Here is a 23,429-nt window from a genome sequence, read left to right on the forward strand (position 1 = left end):
TAGATTACAATGCCAATCACAAATGCAAGAATAACGCACTAACAGTAGTCATATTTCTGGCTACTTGATAAAAGTGCTTCCAATACTGTGCAACAGAATGCTTGCATTGGTATAATGCTAGGTTGTACTATTTAAAAATCATTACTCAGACATACCGGTTTGTGATTAGTCAGTAACATTTCTAAGAGATACGCCATTTGGACAGTGTTCATTGTAGGTACAATAATATCACAATAGCTGCTTTCAGGCATCATTTTAAACTCTGTAGAAGAACTCATCCAATTCTGCCAGGATACCTAAGAGAGATGGAGGTATTGATGAAAAAGAGATATTATATGGTTTAAATTATCCTGTATCGGAGGTAGAAATGGACTTGCAAGTTATTACCCTTCTAGCTACAGTGATACAAATACTTAAAATACTATTGTGCCATTGGAAGAATGATTGGCCCTCATCAAATTAATATTAGTCACAATAAGCCCAATTGGAAGTGGGCTGTACTGACTCTTCCCTAAATACTGCTTTATCCAAATTGAGGATTTCTTGTCAAGGAAGATTTGAATTTGGGAAGCAGAGAAATAAAATGTAGATGGGACATGGAAATGGGGATGTGTGTATGAGTGACTTTACAATAGAAACAATCCTCCTTCCAGTATACTTTGAAAATGAAATTATGAGAAGATATATTTTGGAAGGAAATGCCATCTGGAACACTGTTTTTGATGCCATTAGCACCATCTCCACAGCTTAATCAAAGAGACAGGAAGAGATATTCCTAACATAGTAAGTTTCTGAGGCTCCACCTCTACCTCCACTTCTTCTGAAACAAGCAAACAATCAACAACAAAATCACTATATCCTTCTCATGAACTATCAGAATTACTCCTTCAATTTTATACCTACACGTACCTAGATGCAGGTGCGCTGATACCACTTGGGATCTATCAACACTTCCTCCTACACTGGTGAAATCTTATGAGGTGTGTGATTAAACCAAACAAAAGGGAAAGGGAGGAATTAGGGAGCTATGCACATGGACTGAAATATATTCTTAGCAGTAATGAATGGAGGCTAGTTCTTAATACCTATTTTATAATTAGCAAGGCTACCTCCAGCTAACAGCCTCCCCCACCCTTTCTCTTTCTTTTGTTTTTTTCAGCCCCTAGAAAAGATTGTAGTGTTAAAACTATGTAGTCAAGTGCTGAATAATGGTAGTGTGATTTCTGGCTAATTTCTTTCCCTATTTTCCCCTTTATTTTTGCAAAACAAAAATAGAAATGATAAAGAATAACAATACAAGATGAAAACAGCACTTAATGCTATATAAGTGTCTCAATGGTCTTAAAATTCTCTTTCACTGTTTTTAAAATATTTTTTTCATTGATGTTATATATAATTTTTTTCATTGATTTTATATATAAAATGTGCCAAAGAATATGGCTCATGTGAATCCTGGTTGATATTTATGTCCATTTGCCTTTCCAAAATAATATCCAGAAGTCATAGGATTCCAATCTTTAATTACATTTCTACTTCTATAAAATCCTGTATCTTCTCATTCATGTAGCACCAGCTCTCTGGAATGTGATGTCTGAGATCCAGGTGGTTCCCACCCTGATAGCATTCTAGAAGGAAGGCCTTAAAAACCTGCCTATTCTCCCAGGTTTGGCTAGGGTGACTGGAGAACATTTGTTAGGCACATGATTGATTGTGTGGACTGGATCAGCCATCGGTTTATTGCTATGCTTTTATCTGGATTGAATATTTGTTGTTCTGTTTTTATTCTGTAAACAACCATGAGTCAATTGGAATCTGATGATGTCTAAGTTAAACAAACAAATAAAATCTCTGACAAACAGGCCCTTCTTCCTATCCTTCAGGAAATGAATGAAAACCTGGTTGTTTTACCAAACCATGGGAGCTGGTTGGTTGGAACTATTCTTTCTAAGGATGAACTGATTTTATTTGTCTGAGTATGTCTCATTTTTTTAATCGCAAATACGTATTGGGAAATTGTACTATTAGTCAGATTACAGCAGCCTACAAGTCTGGAAAGGAAGGAAGGGAATCAAGAGGCTTGACAATACTTTTGGCAGGGAACTACAGACTTAATAGATGCAGCCATTTAACACATTACTACAAAGTTGCTACAACATCTTTACATTCTCCTGGTGTTTTATAACTTCTAATATTATTCAGGGTCATTTACAGTTATTTGTCCAATTTATTTATAGTATTTAGATTATGCATTGTAACATTAATTGTAAGTTTATAGGGTACTTTTGTTTTAATACCCTCTCTCTGTAATTTTACCCTAACAATTTCATCTTTACCTCATTTTATTGTATCAAGAATTTAATGTTATTTCTATTTTAGTGTAATTATTACTTCTACACTGGTCTTGACTCTGTCCCTCAAAAGGAGGGACAGAAATGTGTATGTTGAAACAACACAATAGCACCAGGATGCTGTACCATATTTCATGCACTTGAGTCTGGAGTGCTGAGGCGCTCACAGGTTGAAAGGATTAGCTGGTGACATCACCATTGGCCTGGGGATGCCCAGTTGGGGCTCCGAGAGGAGCCGGAGTGAAGGAAAAGAGCTCAACCCCGTGCCATGGCAGCTCTCAGATCCCGAAGGTGGGCTTGCTAATGTATTGTCCAGTGTTCCAAGCTCTCAATCCACTGTGTTCCTGAAACATATTTGCTAAGCAGGAAAGAATAAAGAAGCTTCATATTAAGGGAGCAGGCCTGGAGCAAGATTACCAACCTGAACATCTTTCTTGGTTTATCCAAGCAAGTCATCAGGAACTTTGGAAGTGTTTTATTTTCCAGAGGTTTCTTGTTAGCTTGAAAATAAGGCATTTTCTTCTCTATTTTAGAAGCTTAGAATAGAAAGTTTGGTGGCAAATGTGAATAGAATGTGGTTGCTAGAGCTCTAACTTTCCCTTGTTTAACCTCGGTTGTTGGCTTTCTTTAAAACACTGACAGAGAGACCTTTATTTTACTTTACTAAAATTTAGGATTGGTTATTTGAAATGCTGCACAGTTCTGCCCTACTAATTATTGCTTCTATTGGTAGGTATAACTGACTCATTATTATTTTCAAAAGCATTTCCAGTAACAATTTGAAAATAAATTAAACTTGTACTGTCAAATGCTTTAAAAACCTGAGAGGAAAAGACAGTGACATTTTAGTATAAATGCTATGTTATTTTAAATTTAATAAAGTCCATTCTATTTTGGAGTAGTACTTTGGAGCAATGTGTATTGTTTATGAATATAATTAAACCTTTCATTGATATTGTAGTAAACATATTTTAAAAAACAATTTAACAAGGCAATAGGCCAATATGATTCTGTGAAGAGTATTTGATTTGAGAATAATGAAAAATTGAATTTATTTTTAAAAATCCTGAATTTTTGCTCCTGAGAATATGGTGTTATGTAACAAATACAGATCATTTCCCCATTAGCATAGCATCTTTTAAAGTCATTCAGTCCATATTGTACCAAAGTTTCAGCAAAAAAGGGTAGATTTCTAATATTTCATTTATGACAGGATAATGCTGTAAGACTCATTTTAGGTGAGATAGGTGGCAAACAAATTAAATAAATGAATAATTAGATGAATAAATAATGAGATAGCCATTTTTTTCTTTTACAATGTTTCCTGTAAGTCTATTTGTCCTAAAGTTGGGAACTTCCTAAGAAAGTTACATTATGACCAAAGAGGCAATTTCACATGGGTGTCCCAAAGGTGAAAAAGCACCTTTGGGACAACCACGACTGGGATGACTGAGAATCTCCACAGACACTTCCACATGGGTTTTTTGCATTATTCCATCATCATATAAAAGCTTTTGTGATCTCATACTGTCATATGTGCTTGATAGATGTGTCTATTTATTTCTAGCTCAGCTGCAATGTATGTGAAATCTGACATACCAAGACTTATCCATGGGCCATTTCTTCACCATCAGTGGCCTTTGCTTTACCTCAGTTCTTGATTCCTGGTCTTAACCTAGCTTCTCCCTTCCAACGGAGTCTAGCCACCAGAGCATCATGCTGAGATAATACCATTTCACTGATTAGCAACCAGTCAAAATGCATATAAAATATACCAAAAATGTGGATGGGGACGGCATTGTTTGAATGATGCACAGCTGCACTCTTCTGTTGAAGAGGGCCTTGATTGGTTCATGGTCTTGCTTGAGTTTGGAAGCTGATGGTAGTGTATTAGTCATTGTTTGCCTTTAAACTCCTTTTAAGGGGCTGGGGAGTGAAAATGGTAGTGATATGTAACTGTCTGGAGTCTCACTGATATTGACTGTGAGGTCTAATAGACTTTAGTTATGCTCAGGGTAGGTTTTTACAATGAAGTTGAATAGCTATTTACTTGTTCTGTCATTTATTGCTGGTACTGAAGTTGAATTTTTTTAGTTGTGACTTGGCACAAATGGCTTATTGTAAAGGGAGTTTCTTTTATTAATTAAAGCCATTTGTGTTTGTTTTGGCACTTTAACTTGTGGACCCAGAAATCTTTTTCCAGCTCCCTCTTTCTGACTTAGACACATACATATGATTAAATAACATCCAAGCATTTTTTTATCAAGGTAAGATTCCAACTCTGTGAGAAGATGAGGACCAATGATTCTCAGCTCAGAGTAGGCAGTTATATAAGCAATCAGCAACCATTCAGCTTCAAGGTCCTGAAGCATCACAGTAAGAATCCATTAGTTCCCGAGAAAAGCAGGGATTTGCACCTTTGTGCATTAAAGAGGCACTAAGACATACAGATAGTACAGTAGCAGTGGAAACTTAACTATTTTGTTTGGCTTGATTCTTGTTTGCAATCAATATTCTTAACTAACCAAATGGAGATGTGGGCCTATTGCTAACAGTAGTCTGGGAAATAAGTTAGCTATGTAAAGTTAAAGAGCCCATGATTTATTGCTGAGTTTTGGTTGGGGGAGCCCAAAGGCTGAAAAATCACATTTCCTCAAGAGTGAAAATGTTGTTCCTTTCAAAATTTACAACCTATTAAAACTTTACTAATTATACAGCATTTGCCTGGCAAGCTACAATTAATATTCTTAGATTTAAAATTGGGGGAGAAAATATAGTAATCAAAAATAGGTGACCAATTGTTATTGGTCAAGAGCCAATAAGAGCCAAGGTGGCGCAGTGGTTAAATGCAGCACTGCAGGCTACTGCTAGATCAGCAGGTCAGCGGTTCAAATCTCACCGGCTCAGGGTTGACTCAGCCTTCCATCCTTCCAAGGTGGGTAAAATGAGGACCCAGATTGTTGGGGGCAATATGCTGACTCTCTGTAAACCGCTTAGAGAGGCCTGAAAGGCCTATGAAGCGGTATATAAGTCTACTGCTATTTAGAAAATTCATATCAAAGCTGATTCTTAACAGAGCCTTCAACGTTGGGAAAAATGGCATATTACCCTGAAATGTTCTTTCTCTACAAATATTCAAGCTAGGCCTTTGTAGTTCATTATTCTACCACTTTTCATAACCATTTAAAATATCAGTACACATACAAAATATGTTTTCCTGGTTAAGTTTATGGAAATATATGCATTATGCAATTTTATCTACTGGTATTGCAAAGTTAAATGTTCTGATTGTATGGTCATAATGGTAGGCTGAGAAAATTATTTTTGGACTCCAGCAGATAAAGTGCTCTGTGAAGCTGTGAACACACAGTTGATTGTGTGTTCAATTGATTTTTTTTTGAATGATTTGAAACATGGCCACAGTGTTAAAAATTCCATATTCTTGATTTGACAGTAATGATTGAACCTCTGAAGAATTAATCTCAAAAACTATAATATTATATGATTATGAATGAAGTTGGAGCAATAATTTACGTATGCCTGAATAGGGCGGATTATTTGCTCTTTAGGTACTAGAATCTGTAAATGCCTTGGAAAAATATATGTATATATTGAATCAAGTAATGATCATATCATTAAGTATGATAGCTTGAGTAAAGAACAAACATTGCTTTGTAAGGTTTTGTTGTAAAGGAAGAAAAATGTTCATATTTTACTCAAAATATTAATGTGAACAAATGATTTCCTGGGTAGATCGTGGATATAAATCAAATATGTATTTTAAAAATGTGTTATATTAAATGAACTAGTTTCAAAAAGGGGAAAAGAAAGATCCAGAAAACCACAGGCCAATCAGACTGATGTTGATTCTGGAGCAGAAAAGAACATTGATCAACCTGAGAGAATCTTGAAAACAGTGAAGTAATTGACAGAAGTCAGCATGGAGTTGTCCAGAACAGATCTTGCTAAACTAATCTTATGTCATTGTTTGATAAGTTAACTTTCTTAATAGATGTTCAGATTGCTGTAAATGTAATATAATATACTTTGATGAAGAGAGCTACTGCTTATTCCTTTCAATAAAATTTATTAGTGGGAAAAGATACTACCAGACCTTTTCTGAGTTTTGGCTACCGTAGACTAACATGGCTCACTTATTACATGATTGCAAAGGATTTACCATATGCAATGCTGATTACCAATTTGTTACATGGAGTCCTTGATTTATTATGATACTGCAATTGGGATCAGCAACATGAGCATTAAGCAAGACATCACATGACTGTGATGGGCTTACGACTTTACTTCTGCCATGGTCATTAAGTGAATCACACATGATCATTCAGCAAGACATCAGGTGACTGAAACTTGAAATTTTGGTGCCAGCTTCTCCATTCTACTTGACAAATCTATTAAGGGTTACCAGAGATAGCGACATATCTATTTTAACATTGATAAAATAAACCAATTTTATTGTCCTTCCTTTTACTTTGAACAATCTTGATCTTTAGTTCCTTCAATCAATGCCCTAAAACTTGATTTCTTTTCATTTTTTATCCTTTTTCACAAAATTCTTCAAAGCTTTAACATGCTTCTTTTGTAAATCCAATATAGGAAAATTATTCAGGTTACTCTCTTGATTTGTTATTTGTATATATCCCTTTTAAATATTAAGATATGGCAGTTTCTTTTTTATGTCCAGTGTAGCATCTTTTTCCATATTATTCTTGTAGACTGTCATTTTAAAATTCACTTTCAGATAAGTCACAATCTTGTCAGGTAAAACTTGTTCCTCTTTCATAAAATCTTTTAAACATAGTCTTATCTATATAGGCAGATACTCTTAAAATTAACTTTTGAGTCCATTGTTCAAAAATACCCTTCAATATGTCCAATGTTAAAATGTTTTGCTTCGTTCTATATTAGGAAGTCAAATGTAAGTGTTTCTAATTGTAATCTTTAGTTCTTTCTGGTTCCCTCTAGTATCCAATGTTCAAATTATTAAAACTTACCTTATGATGTATAACCTCTCAATCCAAGTGTTCCTAATAGTCAAAAAGCAGTTCACAAGCAATTTCTGAAATTGACTAAAAAAGGGAGTATGCAAATCCAGTGTCCCTTTGAAGTGTCCACAATGGCTCAACAAGATACCTATTTCTTGTCTCCCAGAGATCTAAGCGCCCTCCTCCCCGGATCTAAACCCACCACCCACTGTTCTGCAGTCAACCCATGAGCAGCAATATGGGAAATTTATGGGTGATCTCAAGTTCTATCATTGGTCCAGAGGCATTACAGAGAACTGATCTACTTGCTACAGACTTAAATAACGAATATGCATAATCTGATATACAAGTAGCCGTCACTTACTGATCATAATCATGACTGACAACTCTGTTGCTAAGCAACACAATAATTAAGTGAAAAATCACGACTGCATTGGATTTAGGCTTTCAGTTGCACTGTGGTCAATAAATGTATCACTCTATAATTGCTAAGCGCAATATTATGTGACCATGACCTGCAACAACTGGCCACTTCTCCATTGATTTTTCTTATAGGAAGCTGGCCATGAAGGTTGGAAATGGTGATTAAATGCATGAAGGCTGATGTAAGCATCACAAATGTACACAGTTGCAAAGTGTCCAAATTGCAGTCATATGACCATGGGGATGCTTCAACGGCCAGAAGTTCAAGGACCTTGTAAATCTACTTTTTCAGCATTGTTATAAGTTCAAATGGTAACTGAACAAGGTGGTTGATAGGTGAGAACTACAGCTGTAACCCTTTTACAATTTAATTTGAGAGAAACAATTCACTAGCAGATGAAGTAACCCTGTGTAACTTTCAGGGTTGTAAAAATAATTAAATAAAATTATAAAACATAATATACCACCTCTACAATATCTTCTTCCTCATCGTCTTCAATATTACTAATTCCAGCATCATCCAGTTTATAGTCGTAAACCAATCCTTTTTCTGGGAATAACAGTTTAATCTATGGAGTGAAAACATGATGAGTAGAATTAAGATAACATTAGAGTGATTCCACACAATTTGTCTCCCAAAATGATTCAGAAAGAAATTACCATATCAGTGATATCTGTCAGATAGTCAGCCTGGCAATAATGAAATACACAGGTTCTAGAAATGTACAACATCTTTCTTCAAGTTGTTTCCCTTATACGAAGCAAAGATTCAGAAGAGCAGATGACGTAAGATGTCTCACCAGGAACAAACAAGAAGTAAAGAATAAGAAAACCTAAAGACCTGGCAGGACAGAAATAGAAACCAAAAACTAAAAAAGAAAGAAAGAAAGAATGAATCAGATTAACTCTGGGGTGGGGGGAGTGCATAGCTCTACAACAGTGACAATAGACAGGCAGAGATTAAGAAAATAAATACAGAAATGAGCAATAAATAAATATATTGGAAGAATAGAATAGAACAATGTGACAATATATTGAAAATGAACTTTAAGGAATATAGTATAGATAAAGAAAATAGATGGTTAAAATAGAAAATAATCCTATTAAAATTCATTTCTACTTTCCAATTTATTTTATTTGTAAGTTTTCCTTTTGTAAAACAAAATTTCCCCATCCCAACCATGGAAGGAAGGTACAAAAACCCAATTAATTGTTTAGGTTTCCAACGCTGAATATTTCTGTTGCAGCTCCCACTCTCTGAAATCAGAAACAAAGACAGCACCTTCTGTCCTGGGCTTCCCCAAAACTTTGAAAACCTGGTTTGGTCTCTAAACTGGAGCTTAATGTTTACTATTTGTTCAATGTTAATCCAATCTCAGGCTGTTTGATTTAATATTTTTATATATTTTATTTCTTTATTATTTCCGTACTATGAAATTTATTTGTCACCCATCTTGTGTTCAATGACTCTGGGCAGCATAAAACATAAAAGCATTAAAATCATAAATTACAAAATAATACAGCAGATAAAATATTTAGTACAAATGGCAAAGGAGGAGGACACATGGTGGGAGGAAATACCGTATTTTCTGGAGTATAAGAAGCACCAAAGTATGAGACGCACCAAGATTTTGAAGAGACAAATTTTTTAAAAAAACGTTTTTACATTCTGCAGACCTCCCAAAAATGGCCTGTTTTTCATGAAAATGGACCTGTTTTTAATTTTAAAAAGGGCATGCACAGCCTTTAGGAGGCTTATAGAGTGCTCATGGGGGCTGGGGGGGGGACCAAAAACGAGCAAAAAACAGCCTGTTTTTCACAAAAATGGGCCCATTTTTGTCAAAAAAAGGGGCATGCATAGCCTTTAGGAGGGTTATGGAGTGCTCCTGGGGGCTGGGGGGGAGAGGGTAAAACTGAGCAAAAAATGGCCCATTATTTCTCATTTTTGCCCTCCCCAGCCCCCAGGGGCACTCTGGAAGCCTCCTAAAGGCTATGCATGACCAGTTTTGCAAAGAGGGTGGGGTTTCAGGAGGCCAAAAATGCTGTATTCAGTGTATAAGACGTGCCCAGATTTCCACCCTCTTTTTTGAGGGAAAAGGGTGCATCTTATACTCTGAAAAATATGGTAGGTTTTAATTAGTAAACCACCTTCAGTGTGAATCTCCCTCATCGAGTCTGCAAGCTATCTGACAGAGTCAGGTCTTAACGCTGCTATGAAAAGTTAGGAGGGTAGAAACTACCTCAGGGGTAGGAGCCATGGCAGAGAAGTCTCTTCTCCTAGATCCTGTTAGCTGAAATTCCTTGGCTGATGGGATCCACAGTACACTCCCTCAGCCAGCATAGGTGGGGTGGGCCAGTCCCATCAGGGTGAGAAGTTCCTTAAGAAGTTCCTAAAGCATAGCCTGGGCCCATGCCGTGCAGGACTTTAAAGGTGATAACTAGCATTTTGAATTGCACTGGGAAGCAAACTGACAACCAGTGCAGTATTTTAGCTGTCTTTATAACTCCTCTAGTTTTATATGCTGCCCAGAGTCCACTGCAGTTGAGTAGCCAATAAATGTAAACAAACAAACAATTATAATATTGAGTCTGGGCCAAACTGGTTATTGATGGTTGAAAAAAAGGAATCTGTGCAAGGTGCCATTATAAACTGGTGAAATCCCTTTCCCATTAACTTGCCTTCTCATCTGACATCTTCTTTCTTAACCAATTACTGAAGGCGACTCGACTTGGGGCATCTCCAGTTGCACCAACACTCCATATCAAAGCAAATATGAACCAGGATTCTATCAGTTCACCAATACGAGCTGTTTTCTCTGGAGGCATTTTTTTCATTCCCTGAAGAATCAATTTTTAAAAAACCACTTATTTCTCAAATATTCAGTATTTATGTTTGATTTATTAACGTATTCCATTTCTATCACTTACCTTGCTACTCAACTAAATACTTCATTGCCTCATTTTTTTTAAGCAATGTAAAATAGACAAACAATTAAAATGAACATTACATTAATGAACAATTATGATCATAATCTGGAGCCATTTCATTTGGGCGTATGGCTGGAAGGTTACTAAAACTGCTTTGATATCTTGGTCGATGAACCCACGCTAGAAAATAGATGAGAGGAAAATATGGCCCTGCTTGTTCTCCTGAACCTCTTGGTGACTTTTGATACCATTATCTATAGTGGATACTTGCCCTCTGCCCAAATGATTTAAATAGCAAGCAGAAGTGCTGAATTAACAGATGAGATTGCATATCTACTGCATAAACAACAGTAATATGTTCCTTTGACAATATACAGTCAAAAGGGGGCTACTTAGCAATGGGAAATTCTTTGTGAAGAGGTTTAGGTACTCCCAGCACACCTTGTGTTTTCTAAAATTCCTCAACAGGAAATGCCAAGGTCTTCAGCATGTCTAAAGAATTGAATACCTATTCTAATGATTTGTCAGAGTAGGAAAAAGTTGGCAATATAATTTCCTCATTCAAATGAAATCCAGAAATGCCTTTGCTAGAAAGTAAAAAATTAGGTAAAATGCCACCCTATTTCAATGAAGGTTCATACCCTCTTGCAGGTAAAAAAAATACAGAAAAGCTTCAAAAAAGAAATACTGGTAAGGGTGATACAGAAATGTTAGTCAGACCTTTTAAAAAATGTTGGATGACAGGAATATTGTATAATTGGAACATGAATAGCTGAAACAGACAAGATAAATCCATAAATAAGAAATTGCTTAAACCTTTACAATAAAAAGGTAAGGAACACTTAAACACTACAATCACAGATGCTGATAATGATTCCTCTACATCTGGTGTGTCAAACATGTGGCCTGCAGGCCAGATGTGTCACATGCTGGCCCCGCCCCCCGCCCCAGTTTAGTGAAGGGGGAAAAAGTTCCAATACGTCACATGACGCCGCCGTGACAATGCGAGTTTGACACCCCTGTTCTACATCGTGAGTAAAATAGGACAGGTGCCATGCTAACATTCCAATTTCAGTCACGGTGTTCAATGTCAGCATGGGGGAGGGCTCTGCAATGGATGTACACAGGATTTGGTTTGGTTTTGTGGGTTAAATGAGGTTCCAAATATTTACATTTGTTTTTTTAGGCTTCATGGATTTCTTTTTTAATTTGTTTGCTGGCTAAAGCTTCTTGGGTACCTAGGTTGTTATATGGATTGGATAGAGAAATGAATATATGTAAGATTTCTGTACTAATGACTTTTGGGCAGCCTGGAAGACAAAAGCAATCCCAATTATTACCAATCCAGCTGTGAGATTCAAGATTTAAATGACTTAGAGACCTGTGATTTATCGCAAAGAGATGTGTAATTCCAGATGGTGTGAATAGGAGGGATCTAGTCCTAGACCCCTATTTGTGGCATGTCATAGGACTCTAGCCTCTCTCCATTAGTACATGAAACTGCTGGGTGAGATCATCTGCTACCATGGAATGATCATCACTATATACTGTAAATGATAATCAGCTATACAAGCCTACTCCTTACTGACCAGCCAAGGCCATCCGGATTCTGTTGTCTAGAGGTTGTGGGGTTTTGTATGGGAAGTACAGTCTTCAGCTCAATCCTACTAAAATTTTGTTGTTGTTAGGATCTCTTGGATCCCAGGACCTTCCTTGTGTAGTTCTGGATATGGTCTCATTCTTTCAGGCAGAACTGCTACAAAATTTGGGGGATTCCTTGGACTACACAAATGCAATTTTCTTGGATTGGGAGGCACTCACGATTGCTCAGATCTTAGTCATCTCCTGGCTAGACTTTTGATAACGTAAGGATCATTTTCCTTTCTGGAGAAGTTTCTGACAGCCATCATTAGGGTTTTTTTTTTAAATGGAAAAACTGGTTGGTTGTTGATATAGTTTCTTCAACAATTTAGGCAACGTGGATAGAATGTGATAATCAAAGGATGAAGAGGGCAGTAATAATCTGATCCACAGAAAGCTGATTTCAGCAGTATTTCCTGACTCCTTCTGCCACTCTGAAACTCTCACAACTGAGTCCAACTGAAGATACTTAGGCAGATAAAAAAGCCAAGACTTTGGCAGAAATATTATGAAAGATCCAGAATACTTGAAGCAGGTGTAGCCAACCTATATAACTGTTTTAATCTAGGCTTCCCAAGAGCCTGAAGCAAACTCCTTGTCCCGACAAAAACTTCTTTTATTAATTTACTGTGAATTCTGCTCATTCACATCCAACAAAGTTTTTCAAGGGAGGATTTACAATCAAAGACCTTATCTGGCTTGGACAGCTGACAAGCAGATATCTGCAAAACTTGGCAAGGAGACTCGAGAGTCACAAACCAATCAAGCGTTCTAATTGTCTCCTGCAAACTCCACTCCCCTTTCACTCCTCTTTTATTTCCTCTGGAAGGGGTCATTCATTGTCCACCCGTGGCCTTGCTCTCAAGTCGACCCCTGTTCTTTAGCTATTCCCTTCATCTGGCAACTCTGTGCATGCGCACACTAGGAACAGGCTCCAGCTGTTCGTTTGCTTCACTGATGTCTGACTCTGAAGGCAACTGATAACTGGCATACAGCTCAGCTCCCCTCTTTGCCTCCAACACAGAGCCCTCATCAGAGCCTTCCCCAGACTCAGGACTGGCCCAGGTTCCTCTCCAACCCCATCACTGTCTAACTCTGCTGCCAGCTCCACTGGCGGACCACAACAATATCCTTGTCTTTCTGTGCTAAGGCAGCTAGCCTGATCACTCTGTGGAAATTGCTATAAATTGATCACAGTTGAGGAAACCCTTGGTTAGATTCTCAGTGCATGATAGAACTGAATACTAGGAAACAGATCAAGGAGAAAGATTGAAGAAACAGCTCTTTTGGAGCTCCAATTAATGTATGAAAGAAAAATATGTGTGTGGGGGGGGGGGAATCAAAGCAAGAACAAATGTTAATCAATGGCAAAATTTAACAAAGGAGATAACAACATGTGTACATGTTACCATTCAAACTGTGCAGCATTGTCCCCTCCCAATTTCTCTTTCATTACATGATCAGTTGCTGTGATGAGGCCTTGGGATAAGTATGTGAGAGAAAATTGTGTTGTGAAAATGCTTAAGGAAAACTTCTATACAACTGCAAATCGGAAATGCCCGAGGGGAGACTGAGGCTTTATTAACTGAAAACAAGCTTCTTCAACACTGACCACATTTACATTTTGTCAGTCTCTTGAGATTCTTTAAGAGAACAAGAACTAGAATCTTCAGATGAATTAAGAAATATACAAAAGCAACAATACAGATTAATGCTTGAGAGGAATTGTGAAAGATTCAGTACAATCTAAACAAGTAACTTGCATAAAGTGTCAACAAAATGACCATTGGGAAATTCTTTCATTGCAAAAAGAAATGCCAATTGTTTGAGCTGTGCTATATAGTAAGCCAGGGTGGAGTTTTTTTTGTCTTCTTAATTAACAGAAACTGTTAAGATGTTACGGCTTTAACAATTCCCAGGGCCTCATCCTTGATGCACCTGGTGGTCTACCTAACATCCATATTAGGGAGAGCAAGGGTGAGAACCTTTAAGCGAGGTAATCATATGGTTATCTCATTTAACAATCATGATGACCTGCAACCATAATGGTCAAGTTCCATTATGGTCATAAGACAATGACTACCTGCACTATATTGTGGCACTAGAGTTGTGAGTACACCTTAGATGTTTCTTTGGAGAACAGGGCATTTGTCTTCTTGACTTTCGCGTTACTAGTGTATCTGCTTAGCTTGCTAGCAAGTGCTGTGAGCCTTTCTATAGGCTTGCATTTTTTGAGTAGCCAAGTCTTATCCTTAATTTCCACATCTTCTATAGATTCACTATCTAACTTCTCTCCAAGTTGCTTTGATCTTAGCCTCCAACCTCATTTTCCAATGCTGTATATTCTGCTGTTCTTCTTAATCATGTAGCTAAGAATCTCCAGGGTTAAAGCAGCTGTAGAGTCGACCAGTTCATTGGTTTGAGTTATAGTGGTAGTAGAGATTGGCTCTATTGGTATCAACTACCATATTCTCTGATGGTACTTCTCCACCGAGTCTTGGTAATTAGTTTCAAGGCTTGACTGTAACTAGTTTATCCAGATTGTGTACCTCATATCAGCTGCTATAACCTGTAATGAAGAGGGTGGCAGTGATGTTGCAATCTCAAGTGTTGGCTGTACATCCAGTTGTTTTTCTATGTCTTCTTAAATCTTGGATATAATATGTAATTGGCCTATTTCAAATTGTAGAGCAGGTTCCTCTTCATTATGTTGAAACACTAGGGAACTAACTGTTTTTCAGTTAGTATGAACATCCATACATAATTCCCTCATATGGTTCATATATTCCCTCTCATTAAGTCTGCTATTGTAATAGCATTTCATCATTTCCAGCTTTTCTTGTTTAGTCCACATATGATTTGTTCATCAGATTGTCCTGATTCCCCAACATGTGGTGTGGTCCTTGTTAATCTGGGCAACATCTGAGCTGGTGTGACTCTCCTAGTTCATGTTGTGCTCATATCAGAGGTAGGCAGGTTAAATCCTAGGGGTTCATTGCCCAAGGACCCCTAATGATAAGATTATCATTGGGATTCAAAATCCAGCTACATACACACATACATACATACACACACACACACACACACACACAAAGTGGGGCTGAAAGGTGAAAGGGAAGCAGAATGCTCCCTCCCATATTTGAGCAGATCAGGTGCTTTGACAGAAGAAAAAATACTTAACCACTCCCCTGGCTCAGCTGTTAAAGAGAGGAGAACTTGTGGCTTAGAGGTTAATAAAACTGCCTAATATATAAGCAGCCCAAGTTCGAATCCCAGCAAGGGAAATAGATCTATACTAGTCTCCCTTCATTTCTTTATCAGTAAAAATGTAACACATATACATATACATTCATACAATTGTTATCATAATGCATTATAATTCATTATATTACAGTGTTTCCATTGGGAATATGAGCATCATGTAATCCTACCTCAATGGGAATGAAGGGGTGAAAAAAACAGTCCAATAACTTCTCAAGGCTTCTTGTCAAGTTAGAATCTGTGGAGGCAATTATTTCTTTCACTGAATTTCTGACAAAACTGACAGATTCCTGAAATGAAGGAAGACCCAGAGTTAATTGTTTTTAGATTTATCTTGAACCTTTATGTTTTCCTCCCCTTTTATTCTAGCAGCTAACTCTTCTATAATCATTGCTTTTTAAGTAGTACTTTTAATACTCTTCAGTTCAACTAGAGAACAGGCACCAGCAGAGACTGAGCAACCTTTCTGGGTATAAGTAACATTGACATTAACAAGAGTGAAAATATGTACAATTGAATTTTAAATCTTCTACATTAATATCCATTCTTTGTGGCTCTGGGCATTCACAGCCAGGCATCTGTGGATTGTGGTGGACTGAGGATATGGAACATATGAAAAAAAAAGTTAGAACTGTCAAATCTACACTACAGTCAAAATCCAAATCAAGCTCTTGTTGCAGCTAATTTTTCCCAAAAGTGAAATTATATTAGATGAAATTATAATAGACTTGACATGGCAAATATAGGTTTCAGAGCTATTTGTTTTTGTTTTTCTAAGTTAATGGAAGAAAAAAAATCTGAATTTAGCATGACAAGGAGATAAAGACCAGAAACATTTTCTTGTGCGTCTTAGGATGTAGAGTCTTTCTGTTACTGTTTTAATATTAATATCTCAAGAAACATTGCAGGGAAGCATGAAAATTAGCATTCTCACCCACCTACAACTCACATTACAAAACAAGTGAAAAAAGAGCTCAGACTCAAAAATGCCAAAGTCTGATATTAACCTGAAGCATACATGCAGCAGTCATTATCTCAGGCCTTTCAAGGTGGGAAAATGCCATTGTGCACAGAAGCTCAGTCTGTAGAACACTTTACTATTATGGTACCAATTAAAATTAATTGGAATTATGAGGAAGGTTACCTCCTGCAAAAGTACCTGCCAACTGCCTACTAGCTGCTCTCAAGCTTCTGTAATCAGAGGTGAGAAGTTCATGACTAATGCCCCCCTTCCCCCACACACCCCGGGCTAAGCTTTGAACCCACTTACTTGGTTTGCATTGAATCAAAATATTAGGATCGAGTAATGGCTTACCTCTAAAAATCTGTTGAAAAGTGATTCCAGCTGCTCTGAAAATGGCTTCATAATGTCTGGAATATTTCTTAGCCAGCATTCCACAAATGGTTTTAAACCCAAGATGCTGGGCTCCAGGTATACCATGCCACACCGAGACACAGTAGCCGGAGAGGCCACTGCTAAATCCTGGACTTCAAACATCATGGTCATTGCCTGGAAATGAGAGGCAAGTTAGCAGAGATTTTCCCAAACTTTTTTTTTAATCAAAGGAGCACATTGAAATTACACAGATGGGATTATATTTATAAAATGGAAAGCTCCCTAAATTCAGTTATCTACATTCCTCAAGTACATGGAATTAGAGGCTAATAAAAATAGCATTGGCCTTTATAAATTAAAAAGTAGGAAAGTTTCTTTTGAAAAAGTAAAAACCTCCAATCATCACCTTGATTTTCAGATCATATATCTGTACTTATTTATCTATTTATCTCTCTTCACCGTGAGGGACCCTTTTCAAAAACAAACATAAATGAATTGGAATCTGTTTATGAATGGACACGAAGGAATATTGAGGTTGTGTAATGAAACAAAATGGGAGAGAGAAAATACCTCTGTTAGTTTAATTATTTCACCAGAACTAAGGCAGAGTTTCTTGTTGTCATCCAGCACAGTGTTCATATTTTCAATCCAAACTGCATCCACAGGGCCATCAAACATGTACCATTTCTTTTTTTTATCAGTGGCTATAGCTCCTACCCGAATGAGAGCAGGGAGGATCCCATCTGTCCTATGAAAATAGAAAGAGAGAAATACCCAAGTTTTTAATAGTTGAACACTCTCTTTGAATCTCATATATTTTATAAAAGCATTATAAAGGTAAAGGTTTCCCTTGCACATATGTGCTAGTCATTCCCGACTCTAGGGGGCACTGCTCATCTACGTTTCAAAGCCGAAGAGGCAGCGCTGTGGAAAGATGTCTCTGAGGTCATGTGGCCGGCATGACTAAACACTGAAGGCGCACAAAACACTGTTACCTTCCCATCAAAGGTGGTTCCTATTTTTCTACTTGCATTTTTTATGTGCTTTCAAACTGCTAGGTTGGCAGAAGCTAGGACAAGTAATGGGAATTCACTCCATTACGTGGCACTAGGGATTCGAGCCACTGAACTGCCGACCCTTCTGATTGACAAGCTCAGCGTCTTACCCACTGAGCCACCTTTAAAAGCATTATACATATATTTGAAGATACTGGAAGTCAAAGAGGAGGATGGGAAGTTGTGTTTCCCATTTGCTAACTTTGTAAGATCAGGTACATAAAAATATACCTGTGGTATCAGGTATCAGGTTTTTACATACATGTTATAAAAACATGCATCAAACCCCAGAGGCTACTGGATTTAGGCCATTTTATCACTGTCAGTATATAAACTGTTATAATTATTATTCGTCTCTATTTAAATATTGAAGATATTCAAGTCTCCTTTTACAAGATTTTTTTTTAAATAAAACTTTCTGAAGCCAGCTGGAGAGAACAGATGGTTTTCTGTCTGTGAAGTAGCTTTTATGGCTGTTGTATTTTTTATTTTGGGGGGGTCATTCAGACAGATCTATATATCAACCTTTAGGCAAAACCTATACTGTAAATTAGTCCACACAATTCAACCACAATTTGCTAAAGAAAAACTTGAGTAAATATGTGCCCATATCTAAGAAGCTTACAAGTAAAGATATACCGTAAAAGTTTTACTTAGCACAGTTTCATGCTAAGTTACTTCTATTGCTTTTTGTATCTGCACAGGGTTACATGTTTGGTAAAAGAAGTATACATTTGATACAGTAAATAAAAGAGGAGCAGGAAAATTGATATTCCAGCATATAGATATCCTTATTGTCTCATTCCTGAACCGTAAGCTCTCCAGTATACTATGTAAAGTATAGGGCATATACTTGTACAATAAGTACAGAAAACCACAGAATTTGTTTCATTTTATGTACGAGGAAACCTTTAATGCAGAGAGTGAAAAGATGACTGTGAAGGATGGGGTTGGGGGTGGATGGGATTTCCTAAATGCTTTTGGTTTTGTCTATTTAGATTAAAAATTATAGCTAATGAAAAATGAAGAGATGAATTTTATACCAAAATGGATATATTACATTAGTGACTGATTAATCAATTTTTGCTGTTTCTCAAATAATTATTATCTCACAAAGTGACTTAATTCATTTTTTTTATAAAAGGAAGATGACCTTGTCCAGGCTCAGAATGACTCAACCACAGCAGCACTATTATGAAAGAATTATTTCATTAAATATATACGCAAAAATGTTGAAAGCTGAAAAGAAAAGGTGTGATCCAACCAAAGTTAAATATTCAAAGTCATATGAATATTGGCAGAAACTAAATCAGATGCTCAACTTTTCCTGGATCAAGCCTGAATCTTTTGCAGTTAGATTTTTTATAATTTTACAAAAAGTTTAGTTAAGTTTCCATTAATACAGAGTTTTAATTCCTGGAAAGAAGAAATACAAAATCCAATTAACGCAGAAAAGAGAAAGATAAGTTTTGTCTTTTACCATTCATGAGTTAACAAGTCAAATTCTCCATACAGCTGGCCCATAGTTATAGATTTAGGGTTCAGTATAAAGTAACTGACAGCTTCATAATTTCCACCACTGACTGAAGGCCGACCTTTCAAAGATGTCATCGCAGCTGACAAAACTTTATAACACTGAAGAAAAATGTATAATAGAAGGAAGCATCATAAGCATCTCTTTCAAGACTAAGACAATAGCCCAAATTCACCATGGATCTTCAACAATATAAAGTAGTAATGCAGGATTTTATCCAAGGTTTTGGCACAATTAACATTTATAAAAAGCAGACACAGTCAGAAAAGAAATAGAAAAAAGAGAGTGATCCCACATTTCTGAATGTCAATGACATACTGGCCAAGAATATGCTGTCAAAATCTTGCTAATGCTCTGGAGGCTCAAAATCAGCCATACTCACCTTAATGAGGCTTTTCCAAACAACATATAGATTCAGTTTAGCCCTTTAATTCTAACCTGTTAATTTCAAAGCTCTCCTATAGAGGCTGCTACTGTATTTGGCAAGAGAGGATTAAGGAAAAGAAATTGATAGTGGTGGAGGAAATTTCTGGAGTTAGTTCCCTTTCTTGTTCTATCACAAAGTCTTCAGCAATGCTTACCTTTGTTTTTCCAGAGCCTGTGGGCCCCACCAGCATGAGGCCATGCCGTACCACTGTTGTTTCATACAGCTGAATACACTTGGTGATGAAACCTGGAGCAAAACAAGATTCAGACCAGAAATGCCTCCTGGTGGCTTTTACTAGCTGTAGAGCTGTGAATTAAGGCAGCAATGCCTTGGAAAGCCTGCTGTGAATTTGGGTGACCTACATAGGAAACCTCTGTGCTCACAGGATAGGACATGAGATGTCAGCAGCATATACTTACTTAATTCTTTAGTAGTGTTGGATTAGATACCAAGACATGATAGGGTATGTAAATGTTTCTATCAATGAGCTTTTTAAAAGCTTCTTGCATGTGGAATTCTCTAAGAAAATATACTTGGCAACTTGCCCACCACCATCAGTGTTTTTATTATCGAAAATATTATTTGCTCTTCTTTGAATGCACTGATGTGTTAATAATTTATTATTTATATTATTAGTTGAAAGTATCTGGCTCTTGGCTGAAGATTGTTATAGCAAATGCTATATAGATTCGCATAAATAAACAATGTCACGTTCCAAGTGTGCCCTATTGCTCTTACTCTTCAGTATTTTATCCAACTCTTTTGAAAATATAAAGAATCTGGATCTTAAATGAAATCTGGAGAGGGGAATTGAATTTATTTATGTTTTCTTTTTTCTTTTCTTTAGATAAATGAGATTTTCCTCACTCTATATCACACATTCTGCATAAGAGCTCCCCATCCCCCTAGTTTAATTGTGTCTGATTGTCAGAGATTGCCTGGACAAATCTCTGTAACTTTCTTTGACAAGGTTTTTATCGTTGCCTCCTTCCTAGGGTTGAGAGAGAATGACTGGCCCAGGGTCACTCAGCTGCCTTTGTGCCAAAGGCAGGACTAGAACTCACACTCTCCCAGTTTCTAGCCTGATGCCTTAACCACTACACTAACCTGGCTCTCAATTGAACTTACTGTACCTTGACCAATTTTCCATCAAAAATTTTTTAGGAGCCTCTGAGATGCAAAGTACTAATTGCTTGTAGATAGACAATTTTAATTTACAATCTTATTGGAGTAGTAAGATCAGACAAAATATTTTACATAGATTGCTCATGTGAGCATTAACAATATTATTCTCCCAAATTGATGTATGAGCTGAGGCAGGAAACTTGAATTATAGACTGTGTGGGATGACAAATTACCCAGCCCTCCTGCGACTGCAATGCTTTTCTGTTATGTAGCAAGAATGGCAATATTTTTAAATGTGAGAGTAATACAACGTATGGTGGAAAAAAATAGATAGCATATGTTTTGCATACCATCAACATCTTTCAAATTGTCTTTTAGGCAGCATTTGTGAATTGCTTCCTCCAAAATGCCATAGTCAATAGTTTCTTCTTTGATCATGGGAAATAGATCAGAAATTATACCATTGAACAGCTTGAGATCATCTTGCAGGAATTTAGGAACATTGACATCTTTGATAGCCCTTAAGCAAATCATTTCCTAGAAACCGTTAAAATAAAATATTAGGAAATTATGTTCCTATCGGCATGATCAGCTTTGCCCTCAATGGCTAAATATTAATGATACGAAAAGTATTTTACAAAACTTTTCAGTTTGGATGGTAAGCAGATGCAGTAAGAATGGGTCTGTTCTATCTTATATCTAGTTCCAATATCATATATGGGTAAAAATTACAATATGTATAGGAAGGAAATGAATATTTTGAGATAATTTTAATTTATTATTATCTCATCAATGAAAATCGTAAGATTTACATTTTACAAGAGTCAGATGCAATGAAATAATTTGTGCTATATGCATACTGCTATAATATGACACCAACTTCAATGGATAATTAGAACTGCAGAAAAAACAATGGCTACCAACCTGCCTTCCAGTGAGGACCTGTATGTTGCACGAGTCAAAAAGAGGGCTGTGAAAATATCTCCAGACCTCACACATCCTGGTCATAAATTGTTTAAACGACACTATAGAGCACTGCACACCAGAACAACTAGACACAAGGACAGCTTTTTTCCAAATGCCATCACTCTACTAAACAACTAATTCCCACAATACTGTCAAATTATTTACTAAGACTGTATTACTATTCTTCTTCTCATCCTTCCTACTAGCTATCTCTTCCCACTTTTGACTATAATCATGTTGCTTGTATCTTTACAATTTATATTGTTTTATTTGTTTCCTAGTATGATTTGATTGTTTATTAGTAACCTATGATTATCACTAAGTATTGTATCTTATGATTCTTGATGAATGAATTTTATTTTTCTGTGTATTTTATGCACTGAGAGCATATGCAACAAAGACAAATTCCTTGTGTGTCCAATCACACTTGGCCAATAAGAAATTCTATATGAAGCCTCCTATGAAGCCTTCTACCTCACTGGAATAAAGCCAACAAATATTGTAAAGTAAAAGGGGAAGATTACTTACTTATACATGCTTATACAATGCTTATTCAGAAATAATACGTACTGAGTCTATTGCAGATCATTTTTGTGAATGCAAATGTCAACATAACCCATATTTTTTCAAGTCTTCCCTTAATCAGCCAGGTGTTGTCAACTCTTAATATTTTAATTGTTAATCATTACATGTAGTCCTTGCTTAATGATCAATGGGTCAGCCACCATTTGGAATTAAAAAGGGGTTTACAAAGCTGAACTTATGGCCATTGCAGTACCCCTGCAATGAAACGGTTGCAATCTGAGCATTTTGCTACCTTGTCACATTTACAGTGGGCTGCCAAGTGCCCCACAATCATTCAGTCGCCATGTGCAATGTTCTCTGCCAAAGGGAAACCAGCAGGGAAAGTTACAAACCTGGCTGCCTGACCAAAGGACTCCTTCTAGTTCCTGGGGGCTGGTTGAAAATGGTCTGCCACAAAATCCAAGTGGGACATCCCACTTGGCTTTGGGGATGAGCTTTTTCACCCAGCTTCCTTGAGAGTGATGTGCTACTTCATAGAGTGAGGATGAAATCAACGGAGGCAACACTTGCTCTACATGGGGCAGCCCTTGAAGAGCATTTGGAGACTTCAGCTTGTCCAGAATGCAGCCGCGCGAGCGATCGTGGGTGCACCTCGGTTCACCCATGTAACACCTATCCTCCACGAGCTACACTGGCTGCCTATTGGTCTTCGGATACGCTTCAAGGCGCTAGTCGTCACTTATAAAGCCCTTCATGGTATTGGACCTGGGTACTTGAGAGACCGCCTGCTGCCAATTACCTCCAATAGACCGATCAGATCCCACAGATTAGGCCTCCTCCGAATTCCATCCGCCGGC

At 37.0% G+C, this 23,429-nt stretch overlaps 1 protein-coding gene across 1 annotated transcript in view; it reads right to left on the bottom strand.

The window, feature by feature from the left end:
- Positions 1-23,429, bottom strand: part of DNAH1 (dynein axonemal heavy chain 1) — a 151,797-nt gene that overhangs the window by 57,967 nt on the left and 70,401 nt on the right. Inside the window, 9 exon segments of the mRNA XM_032210546.1 lie at positions 156-296; positions 8,239-8,343; positions 10,454-10,612; positions 15,775-15,894; positions 16,920-17,114; positions 17,511-17,688; positions 19,476-19,630; positions 20,111-20,202; positions 21,432-21,618. Coding sequence (XP_032066437.1) covers positions 156-296; positions 8,239-8,343; positions 10,454-10,612; positions 15,775-15,894; positions 16,920-17,114; positions 17,511-17,688; positions 19,476-19,630; positions 20,111-20,202; positions 21,432-21,618 — 1,332 coding nt within the window.

The sequence above is a fragment of the Thamnophis elegans genome, chromosome 2 (genome assembly GCF_009769535.1).
Source record: "Thamnophis elegans isolate rThaEle1 chromosome 2, rThaEle1.pri, whole genome shotgun sequence".
In the NCBI taxonomy this organism is placed as follows: Eukaryota; Metazoa; Chordata; class Lepidosauria; order Squamata; family Colubridae; genus Thamnophis; species Thamnophis elegans.